Source organism: Calidris pugnax, unplaced genomic scaffold, assembly GCF_001431845.1.
Source record: "Calidris pugnax isolate Ruff unplaced genomic scaffold, ASM143184v1 scaffold274, whole genome shotgun sequence".
NCBI lineage: Eukaryota > Metazoa > Chordata > Aves > Charadriiformes > Scolopacidae > Calidris > Calidris pugnax.
Window position 1 is genome coordinate 1,044,867 of NW_015091009.1, and position 26,566 is coordinate 1,071,432.

Sequence of the window (26,566 nt, forward strand, 5' to 3'; positions counted from 1 at the left end):
CGCTTTGAATGAGTGAATCCCTGTTGGAGAAAATAAAACTGTGACTACTTTAATTCAATTCATTACTGTAAGTCCACCTATCATCCAGCTAATTTACTGCGCTCACAACTCTATCTCTGCATAATGAATTAGATAATATTTTTTTAAATGTCCACAAATAATTGAAGTCCTGCTTCAGCAAGGCGGTAAAAGCCTGTCTTTATCCAGCAAAGCGCACAGGCCTATCTTTAATTTAGGAGCCTTTAACTTGACTACAAGGTAGTAATGGCAACAAGATAGCCAACTGATCCGTTGTACCATCTCATCAAACTGTTATTTTTGTCTTCAAGTAGTTGGACTCAATGATCTCAAAGGTCCCTTCCAACCATGAAGATTCTGTGATTCTGTGAAGTAACTTTTCTTGTGAAGCTTTGCTTATTAGTGAGTGATTTTAAAATTGAGTTTTCTATGTAGGCTAGATGTTATGTTTTTAAACATAAAACATCCTTGTTTTTAAAGGCTGTTATGTCACTGGTTGATTGACTGACAATATATTGTGTCCATACATCCTCTGGATTAAAAAAAACCTAGAAAGGTTTGTATTATTTGTGGATGTATCAGATATTCCTTTTGTCTTAGGCGTTTTTCCCTATGAACTCTTTGGAGACAGTTCTTGCACCCAAGAATATATTTCTTGATGAGAAATCTATGGACAAAAATAAGCCATGCCATGTGTACATCTTTCTTTTGATTGTCCATTACCTGTGTCTTAGTTATTCCTAGCATCTGACACTAAGTAATGGCTCCAAAAACACATTACATCCTTATTAATGTCAGTCATTTCCTTATTAAGATTCATACTGCCTGAAAGATGCAATGAAAAATAAGAGAGCCATTTCCAAACAAAAAGTGAGAGAGAGAACGGATCATTACTTAGTAATGGTATTTTCATACCGATAACCGTTTCATCGTCCTGGGCCATGCACGCTTGCCATCAGTACACACAGCAACACCATCGGGTAGATAAATTACTACATCTTCACAGTGCTGTGTCATGGTTTAGGCTTTTTAGGTTACTGTTTCTCAAGTTCAGGATTCCATATTGAAATCAGAAGAGAAAGAAATTGGCCTGATTTCCAAAAATGTCGGTGTTTAAATAAAGTAATCTGAGAGCTCAAACCTTAGGGAGCAAGTACCAAGGCTGGGTGTCTCATACTCAAAACCTTGCCCAATTCCACTGTTATGGGAAGCCTTAGTTGGGAATAGTGATGTTTCTCAGGAGTCTCCAGTTATGTTATTGTGGATGTGCAGTACAGCTGCCCACTTTAGGGAGGCCTGGGAAGGCCCCATAAGGCCATCTCTAGGAGCACAAGCCGGGGATGCCTTGCTTCAGGAGCCCTGCAGGTGTAAGGCAGTGCCACATCAAATAGTAATCGTGGCTGCTTTTGTCAAAAGCTGGTGGTGGTGTCTAGAAAGTTGAAGATGGTTTTTCATTTCCTTCCTCAGCCTCTCCCATTGCCCATGAGACAGTTGCAGCTCCAGGGCTCCCGCCTCTCCGAGGAAGGAGTTTGCCCCCCATCTTTGGTTTGGTGCTGTTTCCTTTTAACCCAAAAGAAATTGAGATTCAAAGAGCGAAAGTGTTGAGGGTATGACTATAACAGGAGTTGGAGGTAATACTGTAAGCCAAAAAAATGAAGTACAGTGTAGCGCAAGGATGATTGTGATAGTAAAGGCAATAAGGAAATGTGACGTTCTGTACCCTGAGCAGTCTGTTTTTACAGCGATGTGCTGTAAAAAAAACCCCACTGAACTACGTGCTTTCAGACGATGATAAAAAGAAATATTGAACAAGCATCTCACTTGCTGAGCACTGCCTCTTCTGTGCACTGAACAAAGCAGGGGTGCTGTGGAAAAATAATATTTTGTATAGCAAATAAATAGGGTATCAGAGTGGCAAAATAAAGCTGCACAAATAATATTATTTCTGGCAATTTATAACTCTGAGGACAATATCTCACCTTGTAATAGAGGCCTTTATACATTTATTTTCTTGTGGAATTGACACGGTATTGTTATTAAATATGTTGTACTCCTTTAAATTTTATGTGTAATATTCAACTTTTAAGGAATTTAATACTTCAGTTGTGTCATTTACTTTCTTCTTGTTTATATAGTTTCCAGTGCACTGGAGCGAGGAAATGCATATTATATGGAAAGAATTGCAGAGGTTAGGTAAGTTAGGACAGACGTACAGAAGAAGCATGTAGGGCAGCAATGCTAAGCAGATCATCCAGGGGTGCTTGCAAGCTCATAAATCCAAATTATCTCCTGCGCAGTTGTAGCAGGTTAGGTACTGAGGCCACAGTTTGACAATGCAGTCAAACTGGCTCTAGATCTCCTAAATCTCTTGCTCAAAAGCTGGGTGAACAAATGATGCAAAAGTACTCCTCTGGCATAAACTCACTGTGTCAATTCAAGCTGCTCAGAAGAAGTCAATAATTTGGTTTTGTGCCAGAATAGGTCGTTTGACTCTGCGTCATCCCATGTCCCATCTGATATCATCTGTCCTCTCACTCCTGGCACATGTGAACACATAAAACCAGATTAAGCACTGTGTCATGTACTCTAGCTAATTCATGTTGCCCGTGTTGCGTCCCTGCCTGTGACAGGGGGGTTGGAACTAGATGGTCTTTAAGATCCCTCCCAACCCAAACTATTCTGGGCAACGGGCACAGCCGTGGGTCATATTTTCATTGCCAGGCCACCTAGCCACATGCAGAGCTGGCATTGAGCAGCAGTGGGGTTATCAGGAGCAGGGCGAACTGTCTCTCAGCCTCCCTGAAGATCTCCTCGGCTGCCCTTTCTGCAGGGTGGCCTCCATGGGATGCTCCTCTCCTGCGTGCTGAACATCGGCAGTCGATTCCTGCATTCAGTCTGGTCCTATTTCTCTTTCAGAGCCGACACGCTGTTTGATGTTGCCTCCTACCAACCCCTGGTAATAATATATTTTATGGTAGTCTTTTTGTAAATGAATGGAAAGTGTTCATTTTTACAAGTGGTAGAGAAAGAACTGCCATTTGTAACACCCACATTGTAAGATCCATTTTTAAGAAAACAGAAAACAGATTTCTTATTGAAGGTGAGAGAACATTTTCTATGGCAAGCATGACATCCAGATTCTGCTTTGCACTTATGACTAAAGCTGTACAGATCTTTTGTCTTTTCTTTTTTTCTTGCTTTGAATTAACTCATCAGCATGTGAGATTCTTCTCTCATCAATGTTAATGTAAAAAAAAAAAAAAAGTATAGGTATGTGAGTGGCTTGAAGTAGCACAGGGATGGCTAAACTGAGTCAGATCCAAGGTCCATCTAGCCTAATCATCTTGTCTCCAACAGTGGAGATGTGCAAGGAGGACAAGTACAAGGCAAGGATGTAGTGATAATACCCCTGAATATACTCCCCTGATCAAAAAATTGAAGGCTTGAGAATTTCTTGCTTAGGGGAGATGTCTCTCATTTAATAGCTCTTGTTGGATTTATCTTCCAGGAACTATTTGAGGAGCTTCTTGAACCTGTTTTTAATATGACATTTTTTGTTCAGCTTTTTTTACAGAAGGTGATTTTTCTAAAGCTTTTTTTAGAAAGCCAAAGCCAAGTTCAGACATGGTTTAACAGAACAAAATCTTGTTGCAATATTGTAACTGCTATAGGACGTCCGACACTGAAAGTTACACACAGGTTTTCAAAATAATTTCTGGCTCTCAGGTTCATTAAGAAAACCTGAACTGACAGTAATGTACAGGGATCTAAATTGAGACCTCAGAGAGTTTACGTATCTGGGATGCAGAAATTGGGTGGATCCTGTTTCAATGAGCTAAAATTAAAAAAATCCCAAACGGGAAAAAAAAATCTCTATCCTGGTAAATAGTAGGGGGGAGAGGCACAAAATAAGAGCAGCCTGTGAAAATGGCCTGTGGGGAAGCAGCCACGTGTCTAAACCAGGACATCTCTGGGTTGGACCTGCCCTCGGCCTGGCTGTGTCAGTCAGCAGCACAGCCCCTGCTCTGACCCCGGCGAGCTGTGGGCACAGCACTGTGGCTGACGAGAGTTTAGAGTGACACCAACCCACTCCCACTCAGATCTTCTCTGCAGCCAGCTCAAGATGCAGAGAAATTTGGTGCAGGAGCAAATGGGCTTAACCCTAGCTAGGAAAAAAGAAGTCAGTTTTCTTCTGGATCAGCCCAGCACAATGGAAAGGCTCTGTTTCCTCTGCAGCTCCTCCAGGCATAAAGTTCTCCTGCTGTTGTATGAGAACACATATAATGAAGGGGAAAAGAAGAGAAGAAATAGAGAAAAAAGGAAAAAAAAAAACCACAAAGGTGGTATCCAAGAATGAGAGAGAAGCTGGGAGGAAAGAAGAGGAAAAATGCACACATAGTAAATGCTCAGGGCTTACCGATTTAAGAATCTTATCCCCGGATCCTTGCTAAATGCTCCAAGGCATTTAGCATAGATTTTTCATTAGTCAGGTTTGGGTTTTTTTTTTAATTCAAGGTTCAGTCTTTGGGTTATATGTGCTTGTAGGCCATGGGGTTGTTCTATATATTCAACTTGCTTGCCTTTTTGCTATAAAGGCAGGCATGTTTTAGGATGATACAAAGACAATTGCATTTAAGAGTAAAAAAATCTTTTAAGAAAACTGTGTATTCCAGCAGGTCAAGGGAAGTCATTCTGCCCCTCTACGCTGCACTGGTGAGGCCACAACTGGAATACTGCGTCCAGTTCTGGGCTCCCCAGTTCAAGAGGGACAGGGAACTACTGGAAAGAGTCCAGCAAAGGGCAACAAAGATGATTCAAGGATTAGAGCATCTCCCTTATGAGGAGAGACTGAGAGAGCTGGGACTCTTTAGTCTGGAGAAGAGAAGGCTGAGGGGAGACCTTATTAATGCTGACAAGTATCTCAAGGGAGGGTTGAAGGAGGAGGGAACCAGACTCTTTTCAGTGGTTCCCAGTGAGAGGACGAGGGGCAACGGGCACAAGTTGGAACATAAGAGGTTCCACTCAAATATGAGGAGAAACTTCTTCACAGTGAGGGTGCCAGAGCCCTGGAACAGGCTGCCCAGGGAGGTTGTGGAGTCCCCTTCTTTGGAGATTTTCAAGACCCGCCTGAATGCAGTCCTGAGTAACATGCTCTGACAAGCTCTAGGCAATCCTGCTTCAGCAGGGGAGTTGGACTAGATGATCTCTATGGTCCCTTCCAACTCTAAAAATTCAGTGAAATTCAGTGAAATTCTCTCATTGTGTAGCATTTGTCATAAATTAAAAAAAAAAAAGAGGAAGCAACTAGGTTGGGGCCAAGTTGTGATTGTCTTTATGAGCCTGTATCATCCCTTCCTACCAGCCCCTCTTCTTCTGATTAGGTGGGCTGGGTGTCTGCCAGGGAAGACTTTGGTCTGGGGAAGGATGCTGGGCTGAGGGAGGTGGATTTCTGGCCTCTGAGCAAAATGCCCCCCTGGGGAATCTGGGGAGCCTGTGCAGCTTGATGGCCACTGCCCCCAGCCCTCACCTGTGGTGCAGGCTGTGGGATGCCACCGTGATGAATAAGGAGGGTTACCTGTGCCTGCTTATCCCGCTCCCAGCAGTGGCCCAGCCACACTGCAGGGCTTTTCCCAGTAATGCTCAGGGAATACTAATGTGACCCCCTCGGCTAGTCCCCTGCTACACCTCTGAGCATCCCTGCTGCTTTTCCGAGTGTGATTTTTTTTGATGACAAATCCCTGCCTGTGCTAATGATTGTTCCTAGCACTGAGAGCGGTGGTACTGGAAACAACGTGGAAAAACGTCTGAAGTGAGTTATTTTCAGAGCTGTTGTTTGCATGAGTGTGCTTAATGCTGGTGTATTTATTAAGGCCGTGGAGCAAATTAAAGTGTCAGGAATAAAGGTCTATGTGCATGCAAACTTCCCTTTCCTCTAGGCAGAGCCGTAGTTTAGCCTGAACATACAGCAGCTGCTATCTCAAGATGGAGAGCGGAGATAGAAGTGCTAAACAGCGCTTGGTGAGACTATTGGGATGTATAGTTTTGTCATATATGAAAAATGATACAATTACAAACAAAAATTTTGCCTTAGAAAAAGCCTGTTGAAAAGGAACCTCTTCAAAGCAAAGAAAAGCAAAACCAGATTAGTTTGCATCCTTTTCTTCTTTTTTTTGGCTGTTTTTACTGGGCAGGTAGCATATCTTCAGTTGCTCAGGAAACTATGATGAGATTTCTTTTTTAAATTCACAGGTATTAATTTATGTAAGATTATGTAATATTCAGTACGTGAACCAATAATAAGATTGACCCAGCCTAAGTAATCTACTCTGTTAGATAAAAGATAGGAACATTGAAATCATTACAACTGCAGAAAAATGTTCATGACATTGTGACATTTTAACCTGAATTTTGCTTTCCTGTTTGCATCACTGGTGGGTCGTATTGACAGTAACATCCTGTATGAAACAGAAGGCAATTTATAGAGTCTGTAAAGGAAATCTTAATGAATGTTTCATATTCAAATCTTTGCGTTACTTAGGATACACACCAGCAACTTCGCTCCTTGTTAATGCGGAAATCTCTTTCATAACCCTGTTATAATCCCCTTTCCTTTAGAGCGAGATGGTTTGTGACCTGAAGAGCAGTCTGGCTCTTCAAAGGGAAGGGGAGAAATCCTCAACTTGCAAAGATAAAGAACCTTACCACTAGGTGCTCCTAGACCTTAAACTTAATCTCAGGTGGGTTTTGTTTCTGCTGCCTGAATTCACGTTCAGGATCTGCACAGATGTTCATTAATTTCCGTGAGAGATACGTTTGAAAATAAAGTCCTGCACGCCATTCCCCTGGCCTTTAGTTCAGAAGGATGCTGGGTCATGTTGAGTCTCAATGTCAAATATCTCTGTGGGGAAAGACTAGAAAGCCTGACCTATTTGCATATGTGAGGGGGATATGGCAACAGCCTGCTGCACTAATATAAGAGGAGAAGGTTCTTTTACAATAATAAAATTGCAAAGATGGTAACCTGCAGTTCAGAAGTAAGAAATTCCTCGTTGTTTTTACAGACAAAAGGAAGAAGAGTGAGAACATCAGCTCAGAGGCTGTGGCGGGTTTTTAATAAGGGCTGGATGGCTTCATGGCCCCTAACAACATTTCTATATAAATGAGTTGAGATAATAAGGCTAATCAAATGTCATGCTTCAAGTAGTCAGTTCATGGCCTGAAGGGGTTGGGAAGTGCTTTTCCCCTACTGTACAGATGTGCTTCATTGATTGGGATTTGTCCATTCCAGAGGAGGGTTGCAGAGCCAAAGGCATCCCTGATGACTTGCTGCAGCCAGTAATTCATGCGGAGTCCCATCAGCACCTTGAGTATTTTCTTTTACCTGAGTGCACAAGCGTTGCCAGCAGCCTGAACTCTGTCATGGACATCGGTTAAACGGGACCATGTCATATGGCAGTATTGCTGACAGATCCTGAAAACTCTGCTTAAAGTTTTGCACTGCAGATCAAGGTGCAGAGATTTACTCGAGCAAACTCTGCTTAAAGTTGGCGCTGCAGATCAAGGTGCAGAGATTTACTCGAATGAGTTAGCAGGTTGGGGGGTTTGCACTGTATCAGCAAGGCTGAATTCACATAACCGCTTGCTAGTTTGCGTGAAAGGCAAGGAATCCCTCGTAAAAGTTGGGGGTTAGGATCTTAGGCTTCTTTATTTCATCTTATTGCCTTCTTTCCCAGAGCACGGCGTCCACAGCCGGTAGCGGTACAGTGGAGTGCGCAGCCTGGCATGCGTGTCAGAGCCTTGATTCGTTAAGATTTGAGGTCAGAAGAAGGAGATAGTCCAATATCTGTTGGATATTCCAAGGTCAAAGGTATGGTAAATAATAAAAACTTCACAGAGCTACAATTGAATTAAGAAGATGAGGACATATAACACTGTCTCCGTAAAGCATTCAGAATATTAAAGCAAATAATAAGGTATCCCAAACAAGATTTGTTTTTCATATCTGCTGGGAGTTGAGAGGACAGTGCAAATAACTTTAATGCCATTTGTACCTTAACTGTGTTGCCTAAGGGATGCATTCACACGGAGCTGAAATCACAAACAGCGGCTTAATTTGGGTTTGCCCCACAGATTAGAATATGACATAGAGGCTGCCTTGCCATGGCAGTATGAGCTGACTGTGTGTGTGTCTATCCGTGTTTGTGTAAAAAGTCTCATTTGGGCTGATTATTGCTATTGCTCATTATTGATCATTTGGCTGATTGAAGTTCTTCGCGTGCCAGGTATATACTGGAAATTTTACACAAAAACTGATTCCCTTTCAAATGACAGTTTTTGTTGTATAAAATTCTATCATAAGCTCCGTTCTAGTTGGTAAAAACGTTTTTCTAAGATAATGTAGTATCTGTAGACAAAAACTTTTTGTCATAAATTTTTGCAAAGCAAGTTAAGCTTTTGCTAAGATTTGGGGAAGATAAGAGGGCCCTCTTGTGGAGATTATATATGTGTACATATATAAAAACACCTAGTCTAAACCGATAGAGAAAGAAATCTATTAGGTCAATGGAGGAGAAAGATGGCAATTTTGCTTATAGCTTTGAGTTGTATAAATCACAGCAAAAATTTATGGGTTTGATTAAATGCTATCAAGTATTTTAGTAGACAAACAAAATTCAGTGTAAAATAGGAAGTCAGTGGTCTGTCTTATACGTACTCAATTGAAGTACCCTGTCATCTGCTTGCTTAATGTCTTAAAAGACATTAAAAAAATTTTTTTAAGACTGTATAGTTCCATCACAAGAAGAGGAATATTAGGGGAAGTTAACATTTTTGTCTTATAACTGTGCAATTTTCTTAGGTTTTGTGAATTGTTTCAATGAATGAATAGGAAAGACTACTCTTACAGTGTTTGCATTAGTAGAATCACCTGAAATTCTTTACTATCTATATTGTCATACTGTTTACCTTATGGGAGGCAAATCTCAAAAGTTATGACCAAGCCTACATATTTTGGAAATTCGGTATATGTAGGACAATAAAATGGTTGTGATGCCTGGATTTTGTGATGATCATTTATAATTTATGGTCATTATGCTTGATGTCAGAATTAATAAAGACTTGAGGCAAAGCTTAGAGAGAATAAATTGATGTACTTTCAAAGGGATCTCAATTACTGGGCCTTTTTATTGTTAATTGCTTTATTAATTGAGCAGAATTACCGTACTGATTCAAAATGAGTTGCAGTGAAAAATCCCACAGAACTTTCATCTGAGCATCCCAGATTTGGAAGATAGTGTCTGCAACTGAGCTATTAGTTGGAAATCAAGAGACAGTTTCTTTAGGGAGGGAGTCTTGGTAGATGCCATTTATGGCACAAACTGGTTTCCAGTGAAGGCAGCCAGCTACAGAGGACCACTGGGGATGCCTGTGCTGCTTGTCTTGCCTAGGCAGTTCAAAAACAAGAAAGAGGATGGAAGGAAACATTGTAGTTGAATTTAACATAAATATTTCAGGTCTAACAAAATCTGACTGAAGAAGTATAAATGTCAGAAGATTTAAGGATCTGGCTACCTTTTATTTGTCTTTTCAGGGGTGCTTTGAAATTGAATTTTCCCAATAAGGTGTATTCTTGCTGGCAGCCAGGACTTTCGTAATAACAGATCTCTCATAATTCTACATGAAAGCATGTAGGTTGTTGTTTTTTTTTCGTTATAACCATTACAAAAGGCTTTATGTTTTTTATGTTACTGAATAGGCAGGAGTACTGCATCCCCGTCTCTTTGCTTCCAAGCTGTATCCTCGCTCCATCGCCCAGGCAATCACCCGCTCTGGGGAGGCTCCTCCTGAAGCAGGGACTTGCTCAAGCCTTGCTGGCAGATGCTCAGAGACTGCAGCCTGGTAGCAAGGAAGGTTTTGTGGCTTGTCCTGTGTTCAAAAGGGATATTTTTTTAATTCCGTTGTGCTAAACCGTTACCCGTGACTAAGGCATCAGACTTGATCAGGAGGGTCCCTTCACAACCTGGTTTCTGTAACCCTTGGAGGCTAAGTTGGCAAAACAAGCTTGAACTGCAGGTCCCCCTTGCTCTTCTCTTGTCCCTTGCCTGTCATCACCTTCCTTTTCTCTGGCCAGCCCTTGTTTTCTGCTGCAGCATGATGCTGCAGGTCATCTCCCCTTAGCTCGTCTCTCCTGTGCTCACAACATCTCTCTGAGAAAGGCAGGTTCAGGTTCCTCCCCACGCAGGGGGAGGCAGGATGTACAGGAGTGCAGCATCCTTATTTCGTTTTCCCTTCTGTGCAGTGGCATAGCAAAGGCAGAGACAGGAGGAAAAAACATTTTGGAGGAAAGATGTCACATGTGCCCCAGATTTCCACGGTTCTTTTGAGACACAGCAATGATCTGTGCACAACAGGGATGAGATAGAACGGGGGTGATGTGAGCAATGGACTCCTCCTTTGCCAGTCCTGGACACAAAGGATTTGCTACTCTCTCTGGCACAAAGGTATACATGGTCTTGCATACAGTATCCTTAAAGAATCTTATGGACAATATATTTATTTATTGTTTTTTAATAGCATTTCCTCCTATGGCGCTCACACACTGTCTCTTACAAGGGAGAAGGTTTTTATTATGCATGTGCTTCACAAAACAACCAAATTCTCATTATTTGATTTATCATTGCATTTTATATTTATATTTCTTTCAGCGAGAGTCTTGCTACTTCACGCCTTTCAGCAATTTAAAGAACACTTAGAACAACTGAACTTGATATAATTTAGGCAAAGAACAAAAATCTCTGGAGGAAACTTTGTTAGATTTGTGTCTCATCAAGAAATGATTTACAATTTGTATCATGGTTGTTTGATGGAAAGTAGCAGATTTGTTTTTCCATCAAATGGCCTAATTGTACATTTCTATTCCAGACCGTTACACTCTCAAACAAATTGTCATTTCCCCATCTTAACCATTCTCTATGTTCTCACACGCAGCAAAGCTGGGGCCGCAATTCTCAGCCTTTGGGCTGAGACATGTAAACACCCAGCATCTGTCTCTGATAGCAGAAGGGAAATGTACCTTCAATAAAGTATATTTCATAGGGCGGCATCTGCAAAGTTACTATACAAGGCAGAAAACATAAGCCTGAGCATAAGAATTTTCTGGTGGACAAGCTGGTAACAAAACAGGGTATGCTGGAAGAGGAGCTTTCTGGTTTAAAGGAAAGTTATTAATAAATTTCCTCAGGGCTGGTCTTAGCTCTGATCCTATTTCATGTTTTCCTTAACGATGTTGGCACAAAAAGCTGAAGTATGTTAATGGAATTTGCTTAATGACCTTGAGGATTTCAGTAGAAAAGGTGGAATGAAGTTTGGTAACGCGAAGCGCAGGATCATGCATTTGAGGCCAGCAGAACCAGATTTCTTCTATCAAAGGAGTGCTTATCAGCTGAAACAGGGGGAGCAGAAATACCTCCGTATATTAGCCAGTAGCACAGCAAGTATGAGTTTCCAGAGTTACATGGCCACATAAAAAAATTAATGCAACGTGAGGGTGTATCAGAGAATACGTTGCCAGCAGACATCAGAAGTATTTATTGTACAAGGCACCTGTGAGGCCTCATGTGAAATCTGCCCGATTCTGGCCATGTGTAATGAAACGTGAAGTTGTGCAAGGTTAAGTGCCAGGAAAGGACCACTTGGACGGTCAGGAACTAAAACAAATCTCAGGAGCTTCTAGCATGTCTTACTTTTCTGAGCCTCCTACCAAAAGCTAGCATGGAACGCTGAGATGTTGGAAAACTCAGGGTGCATCTCTGAGTGAAGTGACTCTAAGTGTGACTCAAGGGTTTTGGGGGACTGCAGTGTGGTCACTTCTGGCTTGTCTTATCAGAAGAAAGAATAACAACTAGTTCAGCTTCATAAAATGAAAGCAAAGAGGTGTGATTGTTCTCTGATCTCCAGCTTAAATGCCATTTCTCCTCTTCTGATCTTACGTTTATAAATCCTCTTGATGTGTTTGAAGTGTTAACCCAGGAGCAGCTGGATGTGAGTAGACCAAGACCAGGTTTAGTCTGGGATTGAGACTCATGTTCCTAACCATGAGAAGCAACCTTCACCTTCCCTTTTCAATGGGAGCAGTGGCAGGAAAAGGATATTTTAAAAGGGGCTATGAAGTTTTATGAAGGAGATAATAAAGTGCTGTTATCTGTGTGCAGAGAAGGGCACTCTTATGGCTCTAGGAGCCTCCTTTTGCTAAATAAATCAGCAGACCATGTTTTCGGGGTACCTGAGCATCCTTAGCTCTTACTCCTGTGTATTTCCTTCACTGGCAATGAGGCTGAGTCTATCTACATGTTTTAATATAGTGTTAGATGCCTAACTTTATGCTCTGTGTTTGAAAATTTGTGCCTAAATCCTAAAGGCAACACACAGGAAAAACATGTTAGCTCAGAAAGCTCACACATACTCATATGCTATCTGTGTGCATTTTCTAAAATACTGGCATTAAAACTATGGGTAGCTACATCATTTTGTTAGTCTAGGAGCTGTTCAAGATCCAGACTTGATACCTGTGAACAGAATTAATTTCTTTAGGAACATGTAGTTGCTGCACTGTCCTCTCCAATTTCTAGAGACTCTATATTGAACAAAGTGTCATTGAAATAAATATTCATGAAGTTGCTCAATGATTCAAGGTGTGCTGATTCAGAGTGTTATAGCCCTACTTAAAATCATATACAAAACCACACCCAGTCTCATAAAAGACAAAGCACATTCCCTGTCTTGGGTAGCCAGGAAAGAACAGGGGAGGACAGGTATGATCTAGTTGGCAAGTTGGTTCTGGTTTGATGTCTTTTCTGAGAGGGCTATACATTTGGTGACAGAAGACTGTGCGCTGTCACACAGAATGGCAGATCCCCTGGGGCCAGAAGGAACCTCAGGAGGTCTCTAACCCAACTCCCTGATCAGAACAGGGTCACCACTGAGCACAGTGGTGGTTGTTCAGGGCTCTGCTCTGTCCGGTTGGGTCTTAAAAACCTCCAAGGATGGAGAGTGCACAGCTTCTTCAGGCAAAGCTTTCCCAGTGCTTAAATATTCTTACAATGAAAACTATTTTCTGTGTATCCTTCCCTTTTTCAGTTTATGACCGTTGTCTCTCCTTATCCTACCATGTACATCAGTGAAGAATCTGGCTCCGTCTTCTCAGTGACCTCCTCTTAGGTACTGGCAGGCTGCTGGTTGGTCCCCACCTAACGTCTTAGACTTGTCTTTGAAATACTTTGTCAAAATCTGCATCCTCACAAATTTATATTCTTCTATGTCAAGAAAAAAAGTCTCAGCACTCCCAGTTTTCCTTTGCAGCAGTAGGTCCTGAGATCCATTTTCACTAATGATTTTGAAGGGCGTGTGGCAATGTGATGGGTAAAAGACGTGATTATTATTCTAATGGTTATTCATTACTTTAAAAAACTACAATATAACACTTCCTAACTCTAAAAGCCTACAGTGTTTTAAAAGAAACTTGCCAGTTTGCATAGACCCAAGCCAGTTGTCTTAATTCCTAAAGTAGTTGAGGAAAAAAAAATAAATTAGTCTCTACAGATGCTTTTTTTCACCAATGTTTTGCAGTACTGATGTAGCGATGTAGCACTGTATTTTGAAGGTCATCTTTCTTCTATATAATACAAATCTAAAACAGTGCTGTGTTCAAATAGCTTAGGTAGTATCTCACTCTTCTCATAGGCTTGTATAAGTCTACACCATTATTGAATTTGCCCTAGCTTCACTTCAAGGAAAATTAGACTCTTTAGGTGGAAAAATTCCTAATGTACATGTGGCATTTGTGTTGCCAGAGGTTCACTCTCTTTCTTCTGCCCTTCTGGATTACCCTAAATCACTGCTGTTAAAAGTTGTTTGATGTTAGAGACTAAGTGATCTCTAAAGACACTCTTTGTCATCTGTCATTCTTTAATCAGGTGTGGGACACTAATCTTCTGATCAACAGCCATGCAAAGAAATAAAGGAGTGCTGTAAAACTTTCCTGGTTTTATTCTGATAGCAGGGGTACAGAACTAATTTTGATATTTCAGAGGGTATTTTTTTTTAAAAAGGACTTTCAATTTCTAAGCGGTAAAATCAGGACTTTATAATAAATCCTAGAGCAACAGATTAACGTGAAAGCAACTGTAGCTGGTGATAGGAAGTATTCCTGCTAACATGCAATGAAATGTGAGGTTTCCCAAGCACTTCCCAGTGCCCAAACACCACATTTCTCTTGCCCATAACAGACTATGTCATCATTAAGTAGATTCCTGATCAACCAACCCAACCATCTTTGCTTTGTCTCACTGATGTACTGGTATATGTACTGATATATAAGCAAGAACAACAAAATTACGGTAGGCTGGTTTTCTAACTGCTGGTTTGGAGGTTTGTGTGAAATAATAGACAACTTACTTAAAACTTCTGTTTACTTTGGGAATGCTCCAGCTCTAGAAACATGCTTAGAAAGAGATATCCTAACTTGACTGGTGTATTTCTATTGTTGGTACAGTAAGTCATGAAATGGAGGTTGTCTGTAGTTACTTCTCACTCGTTACAAAATGTTTTATTACTGTTTAGTTTTTGAGGTTGGCCCGAAGCTCGTGCTCTGTGAACACATCTGTGCAGGTGGGGAGCCTTTGACTCCAGACATGGGGTTCACCTTACAGATGGAGACACCTGTATGTAGGTGCCTACAGTGTAGACATCTCCAAGTTAGGTGGGTATCTAAGCTGCTGTTGTGCTCAAGGTACACAGTAAAATCCATAGAGATCCTCTGAAGTGATACAGCTCATGCCAGAGCCAGCACCTACCTTTGGTCAACTCTGTGACTCTCTGGACACACACCACCGCCTCTATCGAGTAGCTCTCCGTTGGCTTCAGAGGTTGCTTAGACATGTAGCTTACATGTCTAAGCATTTAGATGTCTTTGTATCCAGGCCCTTCTCTGAGCAGGCATGTCCTGCAAATTTAGCTGCACTATATATCACTGGGATACAAAAGGGATAGTTAACCAACAGAATCTTGTGGCCAATTTGGAAATAGGAAACAGTGGCCACTCTTTTTCTGGTTGGATTTAAAGCCATGAGACGAAATCCCAGAGGAACAATAAGACAAAGATAAAATTTTATATTTTTTTACCTCAAAATGCAAGTTTGGGGTGTTGTTTTTTTTTAATTTTGGTTGGGTTTTTTTTTTACTCTGCTGAAGTCAATGGCAGGTTCGCTTTTAATGTGGAGTAACTGAGCATCTGTAGGATATTACAGCCACTGTTTTAAATAAGCATAGTGCCATCATCGCAGTTAAAAACAGCAGAAGTGGTGAGTGCTCAGATCCTCCACGAAAACAGCCAATTCAGTGTTTTTTCTACATGCTGAATGGGTGATGTATGTGGTAAAAGTGGGTAAACATTGACTTCTAAGTGGTGACAGCTGTTCTTTCAGTAAAAGACTTGTAAAGAAACCCATGAGAACCTGAGGGGGCAGCTAATAGTATTGAGCTCAGAAACTTCTGTAAAAGATGTTTTAGAAAACCATTCCTATCACAGTGATCTAGCATCCTGTGACAGATGCTAAGCTTAAGAAACCTATGTGCTGTTGTTATATCATCTTTACAAAAGTTTATGGGCTAGCAAGCGTTTATCTGACTTGGTGGATAAGCCGTATGATGCTTCCTGCAGCCAGGTGGACATGCATATAGTTTGTGCACCGTTTCATAGCTTTTTCCTTACGGTGCTGGTGTTCTAAATAAGAAGCATACAGTCAATTCTTGTTGGGCAGGTTATCTGTAAATTAAGCACAGCATAGGTGCAGTGATACTCCACACCATAATGCTGCCAGGTGATATATGTCTGCATTACGCAAGGGTGATGGAGCCAGACTCTTTTGCAGTGGTTCCCAGTGAGAGGACAAGGGGCAACGGGCACAAGCTGGAACATAGGAAGTTCCCTTCAAATATGAGGACAAACTTCTTTATGGTGAGGGTGACAGAGCACTGGAACAGCCTGCCCAGGGAAGTCATGGAGTCCCCTTCTTTGGAGATTTTCAAGACCCACCTGGATGCAGTCCTGAGTAATGTGCTCTGGGCAATCCTGCTTAGCAGGGGAGTTGGACTAGATGATGTCTAGAAGGTCCCTTCCAACTCTGACAATTCCGTGATTCCGTGACCTTGACCAGTTCGGATCATCCCAATACTGTTTATTTGCTTTCTGTCTCCCCTACCATCCTTGTTCCACATGCTCTCATTCCCTCATTGTTCATGTATTGCACTATCCTTATTTTTGTTTCATTTACCCTCTTCACCGTTACCCATACAGACGATACTTTGCCTGAAGAGAGGTCACCGATTAGTGGGTAACTTTATTACTGACTCTGAAAACTTGGGCTTCAGGATAAAACTGGGAAGCATCAGGCTTTCATTCACGTAATTCAGATCCTTCTTAACCCTTCGTCTTGCCACAACCTCTGTTGCTAGCAGAAGTGTGCTGCCAGGCTGGCTTTTGCTGGGTATTTCAGACCTTTCCTCAGGAGCACACTCACTCCAGGGTTAAAGCTGCTAACTTCTTGTGTCTACTTGGGTTGTAAACTTGACCAGGGCTTTTATTTTCCCTGCTACCAGGAAGAATCATAATGTGGATGGTTTTATGTTGCACCTGGGTTTTTCAGACATTTTGGTTCTTCTTTCTTCTGTCTGTTAGTGTCTTCCAAAATATTCCCAGGAGGCTCTTTTTCTTCACCTCAAGTACTCCTCCGTCTCTGCATCAGCTGCTATGGGTGTGCTGTTCTCCTTTCATGAAGCTCATCACTCCTTGCACATAAGGTCCTGCCTTTGAAAGAAGAGGGAATAGCTTGGTTTTTCTCTCCTCTGATCCTCTGTGAGAGCTGCGTGAGCTCTCCTTGTGCCGGCTGCTCCACTCAAGAGTGGGAGCAACAGAGAAGATGCTGTTCATCCTTCTTCCCCAGGAGGCCCTAGAGGACGTTTTTGTTCTCAATGTGCGTTGATCCTTCCCGTATTTAGTAAATCTCCCCCCACCGGGATGTCTGTTCCGTGGTGATAGAAGAGGCAAAATGCCCTGGTTTGGGATCACCTCCGCTAACATCCGTCTGCTCCTCTGAAATTAATTTCTAAACCAAAGCAATACCATTGAAGGATTTATGTAAGATTAGAGTATTTATATTAAAATACCTTATAATATGAAAGAAATACATGTTCTAAGGTTATAACTAGAAGCTCATTTTCGCTCTTCTATTAATTAAAGGTTTCCTTTGCCTAATGCTAATGAAGAGACTGGATTTCATGCCAGTGGGACTGGAGCCTTCTGAATTCCTGCTTTTTAATTCTAGTGTAAACAGTAGTGTGCAGCCCCTGCTTCGCCACAGTGCTTGTTTGGGACCTTGCGTGGATCATCAGGCCCGAGCCCTGACCATCACTGTGCTTAGTATCTGTCCAAAAATAACTGTGCCATGGTGGTGACTTCAGTACCCCATTAACTGCACTACATTATGCTCAAAAGGAGACGGTTTAATCTGGGGAAGCTGTATGAAGTTTCCTTTCAGGAAGAGCTAAAGTTTCGACTAGTTGAACTGGTGTTCTTTGAAGTATCATCTGAAGTGTTTGTACTTGTCTGTGTGTTTATATAGACAGTCACAATATAAATTAGCAAATACACACTATGCATCTACTGTGATTTTTCTTTCATTGCCAACTGCAGCTTATGGTTTGATTCCCCTGTAAATGTTTACAGGCACACGTGCATGCACGAGCTCATAGACAGAGATATAGATACAGATATAGATATAATTTGTATGGGTTTTAGTTAATTTTGAATGCTTTGTGTAAAACATCTTCTCACTGACACACCAGCCTATTCTGCTTGGCTAGCCTTTAAGCACCAGGGCTGCCTGTGACAGCAGTTTGAGTAATCGATGATGGGAGTCCGTTGAAATGAAGCCAATAAGTCTGAGATGAGTTTGCTTTGTCAAACAGGGTAGCAGAAGTTATTACTTAATTCTTTGGTGCGTATTTCCCACAGCGGGTGGCTGTGGAGTTTGACATAGCCATGTAAGCACGAGCAGGGACAATGCAAGGGGGTCATTTACACCGACGAGAACGAGTGCATGTCTGTCTTCAGAGTGGCTCAGGATGGCCAGTGTGTAGCTGAATTGATGCTGTTTCACTGAACAGTGAAGGAAAGAGAGACTGAAAGCCATCCCTAGTTTCAGATTTTTCTGAACTACTTTTTGTCTTTATTTTGAGCCAACTCCTCAGCCATTCCTAGTGTGATTGCACACTGTGTATTAGGCACTGAGAGCTCTGAAATGCTGCTATATTTAATCCGTTAATGTCAACATTTAAAAACAATTTCCTAAGATAATTTTTATAATTTTCTAACTGAAATGTGCGAGATCTATGTATTTTTACTTCTGTCATTATTCTAGAGACGTGACATCCTTTTCCCTGAAAGAAAATCTTTTACCACGGCTGCTGTGCAGCACTCCCCAAGTCTTCTGGGTAGCGTTGAAACAGTGTCATCTGGACAGTGGCCTGGATCAGGTGGAAAAAAATCTCAGGGTCTTCCAAACTCAGATGGGTTAAGAGGGTGACCGAGAGTCACCAACAGAAGGTTAAGCAGAAGGTTGTGAACTGTGAACGCGGTGGGGATGGCTGCACTCGTGGTTGTTGGTGCCTCGGAAACTAAACGTGTGTCAGGCTGCTGTGAAAGGTTGTCTGCCTGACGAAGAAGCCATTCGGTTGATAGGACCAGGAGGCAACACTCTGAAAGATGCACAAACCAGAAGCAAATTGATCAGGACGGTGAAAAACGGGTGCAGGAGTCAGGTAGTCACGAGGACTGGGGAAAGCTTCTCGCCTCCTCTGCGTAAGGGAAGCTGCGGGTGTTACACGGAGACGTGCTGTTCTCATTTCCCTGCATTTGCTTTGTGCCCCTGCCTATTGCACAGCAAACACGTTTGCATATCCAGGGATGAAATGGAAATGATTGATGCAAAGGAGGTATTTTTGTTAATTGTTGTTGCTCTGAGTCACGCCTGGCTGGGACTCCTGGAGACGGATGAGGAAAGACAGAACTATTATTAGAGGCATAAATAATTGTCGGGAGCAACTTTTAAACCCATCTGTTACCACCTATCAACACCCAAAATTATCTGATGAGGAGAGGGGCAGGAATACAAGGACTAAGCCAATGCCATGACTCTGTCAATGTAGATGTTGGCAACTGCATCTGAATCTCTGTCCTTTTTTTTCTTTTTTTTCATTTCTGCTCCCTTGGAGCTTCAGTCATTTTTCTGTTATAACCCCATCGGTGCCTGCTGGATGTTGCAACAACCCTCAGAGCTGATGGGTATTTGAGAGTTTCACTGCTTTACCTGCACACCACTAGTGAAGTGCGTCCACTTTTCGTCTTAATGTGCTCTCATACATGCAAGGTAGAGCCATGATGAGATGAGCATCTAATTTGAGAAGGGAAAGCTGTGCTTGAAGTGCTTAAAGACGGTGATTTTCACAGTGGGACTATACTGCAGAGCACACAAGAGGATTTCTGGCCCTTCTTGCTCTGCAGGAGTAGTGAAGAGGGATTTTAGAAATATCTGTATGGATTGTTGTGTGATCCTTGGGTTCAGTGTTGATGTGGGCTGTGTAAGTAACTGACGTGGATCAAAACAGCTGAAGTGCAGTTTGATCGTGTGTGAGTGGCAGCCAGAAAACCCAAGCCCCAAATTATTTTGGAGATATCATCCTTCAGAATATCATCTGACACCAACAGAAATCCTGGTTCCCAATGCAAGCGATAATGAAAATACACCCGTGGCGCTCCCTGGTTTATATCCTTCCACCTGTAGCTCTTCTGTTGTGAAATAATCTGTGAAACAGCTGTTTCCATTAGACAGTAGTTCAAGAAATGACCCTGCAGCAGAACATAGTCTGTAGTTTTGCCTCCTAATATTATTCCAGAAAATGTAGCACAGATCCTCTAGGGGGAGAACTCAGAATGAATAAGGACAAAGCATTCAGCTTTTTTTTTTTCCTTTTGCTTTGTTCACACTGGGGAAAATACTGTATTTTTAGGAATATGTGAGAAAATACCTGTTTTTATGACAAACCTGAGGTTTATGGAGAAGCTACAGGGAATCTTTAGTGGCAGAAAATTAGTAATATCTGGGGAAAAAAAGGTAATCGTCTTAGAGATTGTTAGCAATTTTGAGATTTTTCATTCAACTGGAGTTAGCTCATGTATGAGATGGCCCTCACAAAGTGTGGGTTTGTTTACAGGGTTATATGTCTGCAGCAAGCTTGCCTCCTGCTTTCTTGCTTCATCATTCTCTAAGCTTAAGAAAGTACTGAGATCAGACTTTTCTTAAGAAATGTTAGGGCTCATGATTTATTAATGTATTGTTTGCAGTCAGATGAGTCATGCAAACTCACGAGCCAATTTTAGTACCAGACTGTGAGTTAATTTTAGTCATGAATCTTCTGCTGGTTATTCTAGCTGACAGAAATCATAAGTATTTTGGTTCTTCTTTGTCTTTATGATATCATCCTGTAATTCAGGTGAGTTTTTATTGAATAAAACATTTCCCAGTAAAAAACTCAATCTGTGAAAGCCTGCTTGAAGCATACTCAATTGCAGTCCATTTCAGATTGCCAGAAATAGATGTACAAACTGAATTCAATAGCTAAAAGATGAAGTGACAATGTGAGTTCTGCCGTTATTTGCTCTATTTCAAATCAATATTTCTTGGTGTCTCTTTTGTATTCATGACAGGTGAGGCTGAATAATGATAATCTTTATATCAACAAATGCTTTTGTACTACACAATTATAACTAATTTCAATCAAGCACTTGTCTAAAATTAAGTCATATGAATGGATTTTGGGTCTCTCATTATCTTCACTCCAACCCATTTAATAATAGGGTTCTTCTCAAGTAGGTGGCTCATGCCAGTCTTCCACATGGTGCTATTTTTAGCACTTGCAGCATCCACATGAAATTGCTCATCCTTCTTTTATATTCTGACCAAGCGCTGTAAGGATTATCGTCTTGTGCATCGAGAGAGACATGCATGTCTCAGTCCAGAAGAGAAGTGGCAAGATTATTTAAATTTCTTTTCCCACTGTTTCTGCTATTACTGGTGGTTAGCATTTCAAAGTAGAGGGGAGTACACTGCAGTTAATTGGCTCTTGTATAATGTAACTACCATTGAACAGTTGATAAGTCAAGGTAATTCCGTTTATCTGATAGCTGCTTATTTCCTTTGATCTCTCTCTCTTTCTCCCAATTTACCTTGTATTTTATTCACAGTATTTATGAAGCTTTAAGCTTTTTACTGTCTCAGAAGTGGTTGCTTAAAATGTCTAGATTACACTGGAAAAAGGGAAGGCGGTGGTAGAGGTGGCTGGTAATCGTTTTGTTGGAGAATAGGAAAACTTAAATCCTCTGAATCTTAAAACTGTGTTTAATGGTATGTTTCAGGAATTTCTATTACATCACGATGCTGAGGGATCCAGTGTCACGGTATTTGAGTGAATGGAAGCATGTCCAGAGGGGTGCGACATGGAAAACTTCCCTTCATATGTGCGACGGAAGAAGCCCAACGCCAGACGAGCTGCCTACCTGTTACGAAGGAGATGACTGGTCTGGAGTTACTTTACAGGAATTCATGGATTGTAGCTACAACTTGGCCAACAACCGCCAGGTGCGCATGCTGGCAGACCTCAGCCTGGTGGGATGCTACAACTTGACTTTTATGAATGAGAGTGAAAGAAATGTGATTCTTCTCCAAAGCGCCAAGAACAATCTGAAAAACATGGCCTTCTTTGGGCTCACGGAGTTTCAGAGGAAAACGCAGTATCTCTTTGAGAGGACATTCAACCTGAAATTCATTTCCCCCTTCACCCAATTCAACGTTACCCGGGCCTCCAATGTGGACATCGGTGAGGATGTGCGGCAACGGATAGAGGAGCTGAATTTCTTGGACGTGCAGCTTTATGAATACGCGAAGGACCTGTTTTTGCAGCGCTTCCAGTACTCCAAGCAAGAGGAGCATCAGAAGAACCGGCTGAAGAGGCGAGAGGAGCGGCGACTGCTGCGGGAGCAGAGGGCTCACCAGTGGCCAAGGGAAGAGGCAGCAGAAGTCACCGTTACTGAAGATTACAATAGTCAAGTCGCAAGGTGGTGACGCTTCTCCATCTTGACTAACCAATGAGAGGATCAGAGAGTTTGTGCAACTTGGCTACCTGGGAATTAGCCAAGGAGCCACTTTGGTAAATGAGACCACGTCTGACAACTACCCCTCCTTGTCTCTGTTTTTCTTGGTTTCTGCCAGTGAGGAGAATGTATTTTTTTCTCAGTTGGCATTAATTAGTGTTATTAAATGGGAGTAGAATAGATTCCTGTCCAAAAAGACTTCCTTCAAAGCCCTAAGCTATAAGGATGGTTTGAAGAGAGAGTGTAAACAGACGTACCCTATACAATCTAGGCTACCAAAACTTGTGCAGACATGAATGAAAAATTGAAAAAAAAATCTGTTGGTTCCTCTGTGATGTGAGAGCTGGTTTATTTCATACTGTCCTTTGCAACTGTAGTACATAGTTTTCTAGTGAATGAAGTGGAGGAAAGCTTCAAACTTCTACATGCTGTGTTTTGATTAAGGGAAGAATTTGCTGGGGTGATTAAAAAAGACCTAGGAAATGTGGGATTGGGGCATTGCTTGTTCTATTCTGCTAGCCAGCAATCAGAGATGATATATAAGTGAAGTGATGGGGGAGGTTAGCTTATTTCTTCACAGATGCTGAGAGTGCCAAGCCCAGCCATGTAACAGCCGTCTTTCTGAGCCTGTGTGGCAAAGGGAAAGCCTTGAGAAATGAGGTCCACGTGGCAGCTGGGCACACATCGTGAAGATTATCTGCCTGAAGGCAATGAAATCAGCCTTCACATTCACAAAAGGTGAAGAGGGGCCAAGCAAACTACAGGGAAGAGGAAAGAGAGAGCAGGAAAAGCTTAAATATTAGTGTGACATTTTCCAGATTTGCTGTAAAAGCCTGGAGATATATTGTCTGTGAAGGTAGGCAGGTTTATGATATTGTCTGTTAAAATACATTGATGCCAAGTGAATACCATTCAAATTGGTTTTCTGTCTACCTACAGTAGTGGCTAGAAAAAAATCAGCTTTCATTTTTATAGGATGCATAATGGATATGTGGAAAGTCTTGATATTTATTACTCTGTATGAAAATTCTTTGTAAATTTATTGTTTTCACGATGAGAGATCTGTATCTGGTTTTCTTCCTTGTCTAGAAAAAGATTCAATGGGTTCTTCCTCCACATGTTACATCCTTGTGGCTAAACTGCATCTAATTATTCCAAGATTTTATGTTGTTCCATTCGTAATAGTGAAATTTTTAAGCAAGGGTCCTGTGCACCATAGATCTTTTGAGAGAGTTTTTTTCCTTCTTCTTCTAGCATAAATGTAAAGCATTAGGAGGAAATTTCTCTAAGTGCCTCAACGTGGCTGCTAAATCGAGATGCTGAAAGTATATTATTGCATGCATGAATGGCTTTTACCTTACAGGTTTGCTAATTAGAAATACCGGAGTACCTGATGCGGATGCACATTTCTCATTTATTTTCAAAATTCAAAGATTTTATCCAGTCGGTAAAAAAATAATGTGTTACAGAAAAAAAAAAGAGGCTGAATTTGCAAATTTATCCCTTCATTTCCAAATTCTTTTTTTTTTTTTTTCACTGCATGCGGTATCTTCTTTTCTTCAGACAATGCTACTGCTACTTATCTATGCACAATATCAAAAATATGATCTAACTATCCTGTTGAGAGTTAATGCATACAATAATACATTAAACATGGAATATCATAACAGCTATTAAGTAGTGAAGAGGGCCACCGGGATGATGCCTCATTATCAATGTAGTTTATTAGCAAAATGCTGCTTTACTCCTGATTGTCAGTGTGCTACTCTTGGGATGAGGAGCGGTGGGTTTACCAAAACCCACCTAATACTTGTTCCACTGGTGGACCATGTGTATCTCTTCCCACCTCTGTGTTCAGAAGGGAAAAACATGGGATGGCAGATTGTTATTCTCCTGGATGAGCATGGGTTGTCTGCCTTAGAGAAGAGCAAGGAGCTCTCTAGACTCCATGGACAACTGCCTGGACCCCCATTGCCTGGAAGAGGCACTCAGACACCTCGTTCACGTATGGACACCTACCTTGAGAGGTGAGATTAAATTGAAATGTTTATGGTCTAGGACTGAAGCTCTCTCCGGGTGATAGCAAGGTCGTGAAGAGCTAAGCCTGACTGGTATTATTGCACCTTTAGGCGCAATGCAGGTAATTTGCAGTGAGCTGCCATTTTACCCACTTGCACTGGAGCTTCGGGCTGGGCTGGCCCTCACCTTGCCCTGTGGAGGGAAGGAGCTTTCTGGCTGGTGATGCAGGGATGACAGGGAGCTGCTGCATAGAATCATAGAATTGTTTGGGTTGGAAGGGACCTTAAAGATCATCGAGTTCCAGCCCCCCTGCCATGGGCAGGGACACCTCCCACTAGAGCAGGTTGCTCAAAGCCCCATCCAGCCTGGCTTTGAACACCTCCAGGGATGGGGCATCCACAACTTCTCTGGGCTACTTGGTCCAGTGTCTCTCACAACCCTCACAGTAAAGAATTTTTTTCTAGTATCTAATCTGAATCTCCCCTCTTTCAATTTAAAACCATTACCCCTCATCCTATTGCTATACTTCCTGAAAAAAAGTCCCTCCTCACCCTCCCCATCTCTCCTGCAGGCTCTCTTCAGGTACTGGAAGGCTGCTATGAGGTCTCCCCAGAGCCTTCTCTTCTCCAGATCTCTCAGCCTGTCTTCATAGGAGAGGTGCTCCAGCCCTCTGATTTTAGAAACCCTTCCTCCTAAGCATGACAAAAGGGTCTCCTTCCTTGTGTGCCTGCCTCTTTCCCCAGCAGGCCACCTCTCTGTACCACTCACAGCAATGGGGGCCTTATTTTTCATTTAGAAAATGCAGTGTTACCTCTTCAGGAGAGAGAGCTGAGAAATTGTTCCCTGCAGCCTCACCAGTGACTGTAAGTATCAGTTTCAGATGTCTGAGCATACCAGCCCTTCTCCAGACTATTCCTTCTGCCTGACAACCAAACAAAGCCTAATGAGGAAGATCGAAGCAGTCTTCGAGCAGTTTACATTAGCTTTAATAGTTTGGCAATACCTTAATGCGATGCCTAACCTTTTCATCAGCCATTTCCCGGGAGACGAGATGAGGGTCCTGAAGAGCTGCTAATGTGCTGTAGCATCTATGTTAACGGGATTATGCTGGGGATTTAGTTAAAATTGAAGTTGTTTTGTTGGGTTGGTTTTTTTGTCCCTGGAGCCTGTGTAGCAGGTAGCCCTGGTTGTGCAGCAGCAGCAGAGGGGGAGCATCCAGCAGCTGAGATCTTGCCCATTGCCCCCAGGACCAAAGGAACCCACCACCTCCTTCCCCAGGTCCAGCAGCAGATCCGGAAAGCTCACCGCACCAGCAACGCTGGGATTCTTAGCAGAATTGCCTGGCACATGACAAATAAAGCAGTTTGGAAATACTTTCAGGCCGACTTCTAAGACGCAGGCTTGCGGCTTTTTTCCTCGTGGGCACGGTGCCTGAAATAATGTAACGCAAAAGCAAAATAAAGGCTCTGGTTCGTATCTCTCTTACTCCAGGTTTTCGTTCCTCTGACAGCACGGACTTTGCTGTAATTACACTGGCTGGTATAAGATGGGAGCACAGCATGTTTCTTTCAAAACCTTTGTGAGCAACAGCGCTATAGGATTTCTGTCCATCATCCTGGCATTATTTTGTTGCTTAAACAAGGCAATCTGGCTTCTGCTACTGTGGTGCTGAAACAAATCTCATTCTTTTGTAATGGAGATGTACTTGCTAATCTCTCTCATCACATCCTCAGCACTGGCTGCCTTTTCCAGTTATAACTCACTGTAGGCTTGGAGCAGACAGAGAAACATACTCTGTCATTAAAACTTGTTCCTGGTAATTCGATGTCTAGTCCAAGAACTCAGCCTAGTGCCTCTGGGACATACTTTATTAAGGAATGAAAGTTTATCCTTTCTTCCCCACTCATCAGTGCTAACAAAAAAAACCTTTTTCACCATGAAGAAAGAGAAGACCACTGTTTCTGATGTTGGCTATTCTTCACTGCAGCCGTGTTAACAGGGAGGCTGCGACCCAATATGCGGTAGTTATTTGCAGTTCACTAAAAACAGAAGTACAGAGCAGAAAAAGTGATGGAAGTCAGATGCAGAGCCAAACTTCCTAACCAAACCAAATGGCAGGTCACATCACTTTTGCACCTGCAGATGTTTCAGATTTTACATCCACTGCTAAACCAGGAGGTTTCTCATATTGGCTTTCTCGTTAACACATTCTTCCTTCTGCAGTAGTAGGTTCTTGTTTCCCACCCACAGTCTTGTATCATTTATGAG

At 42.0% G+C, this 26,566-nt stretch overlaps 1 protein-coding gene across 1 annotated transcript in view; it reads left to right on the plus strand.

Moving 5' to 3' along the window:
• The window catches only part of HS6ST3 (heparan sulfate 6-O-sulfotransferase 3), a 304,875-nt gene extending 280,017 nt beyond the window's left edge, over positions 1–24,858 (plus strand). The window contains exon 3 of the mRNA XM_014955636.1: positions 21,545–24,858. Within this exon, the coding sequence (XP_014811122.1) occupies positions 21,545–22,250 (706 nt within the window). The 3' untranslated portion in view covers positions 22,251–24,858. The remainder of the gene's footprint in view (positions 1–21,544) is intronic.
• The last annotated feature ends 1,708 nt before the right edge of the window (positions 24,859–26,566 follow it).